Source organism: Neoarius graeffei, chromosome 3 (assembly GCF_027579695.1).
Source record: "Neoarius graeffei isolate fNeoGra1 chromosome 3, fNeoGra1.pri, whole genome shotgun sequence".
In the NCBI taxonomy this organism is placed as follows: Eukaryota; Metazoa; Chordata; class Actinopteri; order Siluriformes; family Ariidae; genus Neoarius; species Neoarius graeffei.
In genome coordinates, this window is record NC_083571.1 from 39,840,621 (window position 1) to 39,850,644 (window position 10,024).

At 39.9% G+C, this 10,024-nt stretch overlaps 1 protein-coding gene across 1 annotated transcript in view; it reads right to left on the minus strand.

Moving 5' to 3' along the window:
* The window catches only part of ppp2r2ca (protein phosphatase 2, regulatory subunit B, gamma a), a 32,096-nt gene extending 25,861 nt beyond the window's left edge, over positions 1-6,235 (minus strand). The window contains exon 1 of the mRNA XM_060915913.1: positions 6,167-6,235. Coding sequence (XP_060771896.1) covers positions 6,167-6,227 — 61 coding nt within the window. The 5' untranslated portion in view covers positions 6,228-6,235. The remainder of the gene's footprint in view (positions 1-6,166) is intronic.
* Between the last annotated feature and the right edge of the window lie 3,789 nt (positions 6,236-10,024).

The window sequence follows — 10,024 nt, forward strand, 5'->3', positions numbered from 1 at the left end:
TATTAATATTATTAATAATATCAACAGGCCTACCTACAATTTATAATTTTTCACTCACCTTTGCCAGTGTCAATCACCTCAACTAGGCAGATGTTTCTTACCTTGACAGCTTTGATGTTATTTTTATTAGAAAATAAATAAATGGAATATCTGTGGTATTTCAAATTAAAACAAAGTGTGAAGACTCGATTACTACTTTTGCAAACCACTAGTAAAGATAAACAAATATGTGCCAGGAATCAAGTGTTGATATAGTAGTGTGGATATAGTAGTGGGGATGGCTGTGCCAGGCTAGTAATCTCTACTACACAATGAGGCCTGCTGGTGGTCATATTTGTCTGGGTCATACAATTCTATGTTATATAGCTGACCTGACCCCGGCCCCCCATCACAGTCAGGAACGACAATGTGGCCCCCAGAGAAAAAAGTTTGGTGACCCCTGCTTTAGAATTTTCTATCTTCCTGCATAAATATGACCTAAAACATCATCAGATTTTTCACACAAGTCCTAAAATTAGATAAAGAGAACCCAGTTAAACAAATTAGACAAAAATATTATACTTGGTCATTTATTTATTGAGGAAAATGATCCAATATTACATGTCTGTGAATGGCAAAAGTATGTGAACCTCTAGGATTAGCAGTTAATTTGAAGGTGAAATTAGAGTCAGGTGTTTTCAATCAATGGGATGACAATCAGGTGTGAGTGGACACCCTGTTTTATTTAAAGAACAGGGATCTATCAAAGTCTGATCTTCACAACACGTGTTTGTGGAAGTGTATCATGGCACGAACAAAAGAGATTCCTGAGGACCTCAGAAAAAGCGTTGTTGATGCTCATCAGGCTGGAAAAGGTTACAGAACTATTTCTAAAGAGTTTGGACTCCACCAATCCACAGTCAGACAGATTGTGTACAAATGGAGGAAATTCAAGACCATTGTTACCCTCCCCAGGAGTGGTCGACCAATAAAGATCACTCCAAGAGCAAGGCGTGTAATAGTCGGCGAGGTCACAAAGGACCCCAGGGTAACTTCTAAACAACTGAAGGCCTCTCTCACATTGGCTAATGTTCATGAGTCCACCATCAGGCGAACACTGAACAACAATGGTGTGCATGGCAGGGTTGCAAGGAGAAAGCCACTGCTCTCCAAAAAGAACATTCCTGCTTGTCTGAAGTTTGCTAAAGATCATGTGGACAAGCCAGAAGGTTACTGGAAAAATGTTTTGTGGATGGATGAAACCAAAATAGAACTTTTTGGTTTAAATGAGAAGCGTTATGTTTGGAGAAAGGGAAACAATGCATTCCAGAATAAGAACCTTATCCTATCTGTGAAACATGGTGGTGGTAGTATCATGGTTTGAGCCTGTTTTGCTGCATCTAGGCCATCACGGCTTGCCATCACTGATGGAACAATGAATTCTGAATTATACCAGTGAATTCTACAGGAAAATGTCAGGATATCTGTCCATGAACTAAATCTCAAGAGAAGGTGGGTCATGCAGCAAGACAATGACCCTAAGCACACAAGTCGTTCTACCAAATAATGGTTAAAGAAGAATAAAGTCAATGTTTTGGAATGGCCAAGTCAAAGTCCTGATCTTAATCCAATCAAAATGTTGTGGAAGGACCTGAAGTGAGCAGTTCATATGAGGAAACCTACCAACATCCCAGAGTTGAAGCTGTTCTGTACGGCGGAATGGGCTAAAATTCCTCCAAGCCAGTGTGCAGGACTGATCAACAGTTACTGGAACCATTTAGTTGCAGTTATTGCTGCAACTTTAGCTGCACAAGGGGGTCACACCAGATACTGAAAGCAAAGGTTCACATACTTTTGCCACTCACAGATATGTAATATTGGATCATTTTCCTCAATAAATAAATGACCAAGCATAATATTTTTGTCTAATTTGTTTAACTGGGTTCTCTTTATCTAATTTTATGACTTGTGTGAAAATCTGATGATGTTTTAGGTCATATTGATGCAGAAATATCGAAAATTCTAAAGGGTTCACAAACTTTCAAGCACCACTGTATATATATTATTTTGCACTGCCAGTACCAAGAGTTGCTAAACTGTATTTCATTGTTTCTAAAACAGTGACAAAGTTCTATCTTACTAATATACAACCCCGATTCCAAAAAAGTTGGGACAAAGTACAAATTGTAAATAAAAACGGAATGCAATGATGTGGAAGTTTCAAAATTCCATATTTTATTCAGAATAGAACATAGATGACATATCAAATGTTTAAACTGAGAAAATGTATCATTTAAAGAGAAAAATTAGGTGATTTTAAATTTCATGACAACAACACATCTCAAAAAAGTTGGGACAAGGCCATGTTTACCACTGTGAGACATCCCCTTTTCTCTTTACAACAGTCTGTAAACGTCTGGGGACTGAGGAGACAAGTTGCTCAAGTTTAGGGATAAGAATGTTAACCCATTCTTGTCTAATGTAGGATTCTAGTTGTTCAACTGTCTTAGGTCTTTTTTATCGTATCTTCCTTTTTATGATGCGCTAAATGTTTTCTATGGGTGAAAGATCTGGACTGCAGGCTGGCCAGTTCAGTACCTGGACCCTTCTTCTACGCAGTCATGATGCTGTAATTGATGCAGTATGTGGTTTGGTATTGTCATGTTGGAAAATGCAAGGTCTTCCCTGAAAGAGACGTCGTCTGGATGGGAGCATATGTTGCTCTAGAACCTGGATATACCTTTCAGCATTGATGGTGTCTTTCCAGATGTGTAAGCTGCCCATGTCACACACACTAATGCAACCCCATACCATCAGAGATGTAGGCTTCTGAACTGAGTGCTGATAACAACTTGGGTCGTCCTTCTCCTCTTTAGTCCGAATGACACGGCGTCCCTAATTTCCATAAAGAACTTCAAATTTTGATTCGTCTGACCACAGAACAGTTTTCCACTTTGCCACAGTCCATTTTAAATGAGCCTTGGCCCAGAGAAGACGTCTGCGCTTCTGGATCATGTTTAGATACGGCTTCTTCTTTGAACTATAGAGTTTTAGCTGGCAACGGCGGATGGCACGGTGAATTATGTTCACAGATAATGTTCTCTGGAAATATTCCTGAGCCCATTTTGTGATTTCCAATACAGAAGCATGCCTGTATGTGATGCAGTGCCATCTAAGAGCCCGAAGATCACGGGCACCCAGTATGGTTTTCCGGCCTTGGCCCTTACGCACAGAGATTCTTCCAGATTCTCTGAATCTTTTGATGATATTATGCACTGTAGATGATGATATGTTCAAACTCTTTGCAATTTTACACTGTCGAACTCCTTTCTGATATTGCTCCACTATTTGTCGGCACAGAATTAGGGGGATTGGTGATCCTCTTCCCATCTTTACTTCTGAGAGCCGCTGCCACTCCAAGATGCTCTTTTTATACCCAGTCATGTTAATGACCTATTGCCAATTGACCTAATGAGTTGCAATTTGGTCCTCCAGCTGTTCCTTTTTTGTACCTTTTAACTTTTCCAGCCTCTTATTGCCCCTGTCCCAACTTTTTTGAGATGTGTTGCTGTCATGAAATTTCAAATGAGCCAATATTTGGCATGAAATTTCAAAATGTCTCACTTTCGACATTTGATTCTATGTTCTATTGTGAATACAATATCAGTTTTTGAGATTTGTAAATTATTGCATTCCGTTTTTATTTACAATTTGTACTTTGTCCCAACTTTTTTGGAATCGGGGTTTTGTATATATATATATATATATATATATATATATATATATATATATATATATATAAATAAAATGGCATGCCGTTCAGGAAATTAATCTTTGAATATATTGAATGAAACTTTGAAAATATTGAATGAAACCCTGAATGTATGGAATGAAACTTTGAATATATGGAATGAAACTTTGTATTCTGCCCCTGCTCCCACAGCTCGGCAGATAGACAACAGGTCCCAAGAAAAACTTTGACTCAGAGGAGAGTATTAGAGTATATTGAGAAACGCTGTAAAACTCGACAAACAAAATTTACAAATTAGTTTTATATACAGAAAATACCGTTATACAAATATGCGTTAGCTTCCGGCTAATGTTAATGGCAAAATTAATGTATATGCTAATGCTAACATTCACCGCGATTGGCGAATGCACAAGCATAGATTTAGACTTAGACAGACTTTAATGATCCACGAGGGAAATTACTTTGTCACCGTGGCTTTGTTGCATATAAAAGAAGTAAACACTGATAAAACCACAAGCATTCGCCAGAGTGTTAACAATGTCTTTATTGTTTAAAATAGCCGCAACCAAATCCCGAGCCGACTGACTAATTTTTGCTGCAGGATGGCGGCAGTGCCTTCATGATGTCAGCCAAGTTTCATTCCATATATTCATAGTTTCATTCAATATATTCATAGTTTCGATCTTTGAATATATGGAATGAAACTCTGAATATATGGAATGAAACTCTGAATATATGGAATGAAACTTGGCTGATGTCATGAAGGCACTGCCGCTGTCCTGCAGCAAAAATGAGTCAGTTGGCTTGGGATTTGGTTGCGGCTATTTTAAACAATAAAGACATTGTTAATACTCTGACGAATGCTTGTGGTTTTATCAGTGTTTACTTCTTTTATGTGCAATGAAGCTACGGTGACAAAATTATTTCCCTCATGGATCATTAAAGTCTGTCTAAGTCTAAATCTATGCTTGTGCATTCACCAATTGCAGCGAATGTTAGCATTAGCATATACATTAATTTTGCCATTAACATTAGCCGGAAGCTAACGCATATTTGTATAACGGTATTTTCTGTATATAAAACTAATTTGTAAATTTTGTTTGTCGAGTTTTACAGCGTTTCTCAATATACTCTAATACTCTCCTCTGAGTCAGAGTTTTTCTTGGGACCAGTTGTCTATCTGCCGAGCTGTGGGAGCGGGGGCAGAATACAAAGTTTCATTCCATATATTCAGGGTTTCATTCCATATATTCAAAGATTAATTTGACAGTACCTGAAAGCAGAGCTCCTGATGTGCGTAAACATCAGAGCTGTCGCTCATTATTCATGTTATGGTTGGAGCTCTCAGCCCAGGAAGCTGTATTTGTTGTACAACAGACTTTGCTGCTGTGTTTATATTCCCCATGTGCCTCTGTCAGAGGTTTAGTGCAGTATGTTACAAAGCTTTGTTGCCTGTCATCCTAATGTGTCATTCATACACGATATAAAGTGTATGTGCTGTTTATTGAGTGTGTTTTGTTTGTGTTCAGTGCACTGGTTGAACTGTGGTTTAGCATGAGACTTTGAGCGTAGAGGCTAATGGTACACGTTTAGTGAATTTGTAGAACTTTGCACTCTTGGTTGAGTGGAGTGAGATGTGTAACATTCAGAGCAGAGTCTGTCAACATTACTCTGCAAAATTGTGTATTTGTTTACAACCATGTTGCGTTAAGTATTTTTGTTTTGTTTTCTTAAGTTGTCACAGTGCTCTGTGTATGGTGTTTGATGTCTGGTGTTTGATGTCTGGTGTTTGATACTATACTCGTGGTCAAGAGAAATAAAATGTATTTACACCTGTCAGAGACTCTCTGCTGTTGTTCGTCATGCCATGGGTTTTTAGTAAATAATCCCATGTTATTTTTGAAAAAGCAAATTAAAAATAAGCACTGGATAAACCTTCATCTATCTTAGGTAAATAAAGATACAAATTTTGCTGTCTGGTGGTCAAGTGTTTATGAGATATGTTGCCTTGCACTTATGATTGCGTTCCGTGTGGTGGTACATGGACATTCGTACAGTCGCAAAAGGCATCAAAAATCAGGTAGATGCATTACCATATCCGCTCCGCTAATAATTTACAATAAAACTGTCACAGTAGTATAATATAATATAATATAATATAATATAATATAATATAATATAATATAATATAATATAATATAATCCTGAGTGCAAATAAATAGTTTCATTTTCCTTTTAGTGTAAGATATTAAATATTGACTCTGTGCTTAATATTCATAGGAGCTGCTGAGTCAGCAGTTAGTGTATCCTGACGTGTGTGTTATATTTGAGATGTGTGTGTAGGTGTTTGTACATGGTCTGCAGTCTGGTGAGTGTGTGTATTAGGTTTGTGCATGTACAAGGTGTGTGTGAATGTGTGTGAGTTTATGTACAAACCTTCAGTGACGTAGTCTCGGAGGAAGCTGTGGTTTATCTTGGGACTCTCGTCCTCACCCATGGGCAGTGGCAGTTTGTGTGTCTGTGCCCGTCCAGTGAAGAGCTGTCCAATCAGCAGTGTCCTGTCCCTTCAAGGCGCCACCCATTCTGCTGCGGCCTAATGGCGTGGCCTGCTGCACAGCATCCTGGGATATGAAAGGCCTTCTTCAGGCAGAAACAACTCAGCAAAGTCTCAAGCAGCAAGAATTGATCTGCCTCTACTCCTTGAGAGTGTGTGAGCATTCAGAGTCCAACGATCATACACACATGCACACATTCAAAATACACACAACCAATAAATCCAGCACTGTGTGGCAACAAGAATCCAAAAAACACAGTAGTACACTCCAGTGAAGAGTCCGTGTGTGTGTGTGTTCCTGGTTTGCTGTAGTCGCGTTTCTCAGTGGGTGCAGTGATCCTTCACGAAGAGCCAGAGTGAAACCGGAGAACAGGATGAAAAGAGGACAGAAGGATGAACAGAGAGGAGCAGGATGAACAGAGGAGAGAAGGATGATGGGGCCTAAATCTATCTTACATCCTGTGTGTGTGTGTGAGAGAGAGAGAGAATGAACTGAAATGGAAAAGAGAGAGAGAAGGCCAAACAAGAAGAGGAAGAGAGAGAGAGAGAGAGAGAGAGAGAGAGACGTGGCTGCCTGTCTTTCTGCTGAGCATCTGCACAGCATCACCATACCACTGCAGCCTCCTCCCTCAATAGCCAATGACGACCCAACACTGCTCCATAGCTCCACCCACTGCAGGTGACAGAAGAAGTGAGCAGAGAAGGGGAGATGGAGGGAGGAAGATAGAGAGACGAAGGGAGGGAGGGAGGAAGGGCAAGATGGATAAAGATAGAACACATAGAGTGGAAAATACAGTAAGAGCGAGGCTGAGAGAGCAATTACATCATAGCACAAAAATGAGAGAGGAAGTGAATATCATAGTGAGGAAATGAATGATTGGAAGAGGAAAAACAGTGAAGAAGAGAATGATAGAGGGATTAGGTGAAGTGAGAAGAAAGACTGGAAAAGTTGACAACTGGTGGGTGGAGTGTTTGTCATGCTGTTAACGCAGTGTAGCACTCATTAGTGGCTGTGGAGAGTCAGACAATATATGAAAGTGTTGTTTATATGTTAATATTTATCATTACAGCATAATAATAATAATAATAATAATAATAATAATCCTACCTTTGTGACTGATCAGAAAAACAACTGTGAAAATCTTGCTTGAAGATTCTTGAAGACGTTTCACCTCTCATCTGAAAGGCTTCTTCAGTTCTGTCTGACTAATAGGGAGTATCAAGTATTTATCCTCTCATGGATGAAAAGTAATCCTAAGGTGTCGTTGAGTCACCCTGTTGGTGTGAGTCACTGGGGGCTGGGTGTGCACGGCCTAGAGTCGTTGGAGTTGATCAATGGATTGTTGGTTCTCTCTGTCCTCCCAAGGACGCGTTATCCTAATGGGCTTCATGGGCAGCTGCCCAGGGCCTCGGCCACCAGGGGGCCTCGGAGGTAGCGAGATCGGAAAATACGAAACGATATTTTCAGAAGTTTTGATCATATTGATAACATTTTTGATGCATTTCGCCACCCGTAAGGAAGCCCACCTTGTCCCGTCACATAAATCACCCGTCATTGTCAATATGATCACTGTCCACCATGTCTTCACACGCTACGCCAGCTTGAGTTCAATGATTTAATTAATGACTTCGCTTTCCAGAAAAGTAGGAAAGTGCCCTTGTAAGTTGACCCATGGCTGTCAAACTGAATGCGCAAAGCTGTGTGCCACTGCTGTTTGGGACATTACGTGTGTGAAAGGATGAAATGTTTCACATAGCCTAACATTTTGAGGTTTATTTCTGAGAAGCAAGATATTTTTCTTTCTTTGTTATTGCTCTTTGTTTTCACAAGTTAAAAGTCATCTGGATTCCAAAATGAAAACAAACGGTTATATACCAAATGAATGTTCTTGTTCTGAATACTAAAGAAACTGTTGTAGGCCTGGGTTATGTTCTTGACATGTTGTTCATTGACTCACTCATTCAAAGGCTTCTTGAGGCTAAACTTTAGTTAACCAGACTTGTTAACCGTGACGTCTGATGGATTTTTTCACCATGCAATTGCCTATTTCACCATTGCTTTTTCTCGATTAAATAGGTGTTGATGGATATAAAGTTTTATCGTTCAATAGTATTTCTAATTGTGCCACTGTCATTATTTAAATTTCTGTGTCTAGTTAGACAAGCACGTCTGAGGGGGTGAATTTGCTGAGCGCAGTTGACAACAGGCGGGGGTGGGGCCTCGGCAAGGGTTAACGCGGCCCTGTGTCCTCCTGTGAGTCACTGAAAACAACTGGGTTTTGGTGTGCATTCAGTTGTCTGGGAAGTGTGCCAAGGACTGCATTGTAGGTGGCTGATAAATGGTGTCTTAGACCACCATCTCTGTTCAGTGATGGTCGTTCCAGGTTGACAAAAATGGCTTCTTTAACTCCTCGCTTATACCAACAATCCTCTCTGGCTAAACAAAATACCTGATACTCCCTATTAGTCAGACAGGACTGAAGAAGCCTTTTGAATGAGAGGTGAAACGTCTTCAAAAATCTTCAAGCAAGTCCAGTTGCTCTCTTTTACCACCCACAGTTTACTATGACCTGGATGACTGAGAATCTTCACAGACAACTGTGAAAATCATTAATTAGTTTGGAGATTGTTTTTTGTTTTACTTTAAATTTGATTTCACATTTACCAAGGTAAGGGCGGCACGGTGGTGTAGTGGTTAGCGCTGTCGCCTCACAGCAAGAAGGTCCGGGTTCGAGCCCCGTGGCCGGCGAGGGCCTTTCTGTGCAGAGTTTGCATGTTCTCCCCGTGTCCGCGTGGGTTTCCTCCGGGTGCTCCGGTTTCCCCCACAGTCCAAAGACATGCAGATTAGGTTAACTGGTGACTCTAAATTGACCGTAGGTGTGAATGTGAGTGTGAATGGTTGTCTGTGTCTATGTGTCAGCCCTGCGATGACCTGGCGACTTGTCCAGGGTGTACCCCGCCTTTCGCCCGTAGTCAGCTGGGATAGGCTCCAGCTTGCCTGCGACCCTGTAGAACAGGATAAAGCGGCTAGAGATAATGAGATGAGATGAGATTTACTAAGGTCACATCTGAATGAATAAAATGTATATATAATTATCATCAGTAGTATTACCATATTACAGCTGATAATGATTAAACAATAAAGTTTTGTGCTTCAACAAAATAAAAGCATTCAATGCAAGAGGAAAAACCTAATATTAAATAATACTATTCAATAATAGTATTAGTAATTCCAGTGTTATGATTTAACTAGCAACCAATTCTGATAATTTTCTAAACAAAGTTATGCATTGTCTTAAATGTGTTGCAAGTACATCATTATGTATCAGGGTTAACAATGATGCTCTTGAGTGGTAATACAGAACATTAGCAAATTGTGGGGCATCTCTGAGCTCATGGACATCAAAGATAGCATGTAACACTCTTCTCTGAGTACAAAGTGTGTTAAGAAAAAGATGCTCAAGAATCTCAGAGGAAGTATGTGTTAACCTTCAGCTTCCTCAGTTGGTAGCTGCCCTATTATAGGGGAGAGCTGACTGGTGGGTGAGAATTGGCAAATATTGCCAAAAAAAAATGGGAGAATTATATAAAAGCGAAGACTTTACTGTAAATATCCAAATTCCCTAGGGGTAGGTTTTTGAATTTATACTGAACCCCCATCACAGTCTGAAAATTGTATGGTTATATAGGGAGCCAAGGAAAGTCCACAGGCTGGTACCTGTTAAGCACTACTATAACTT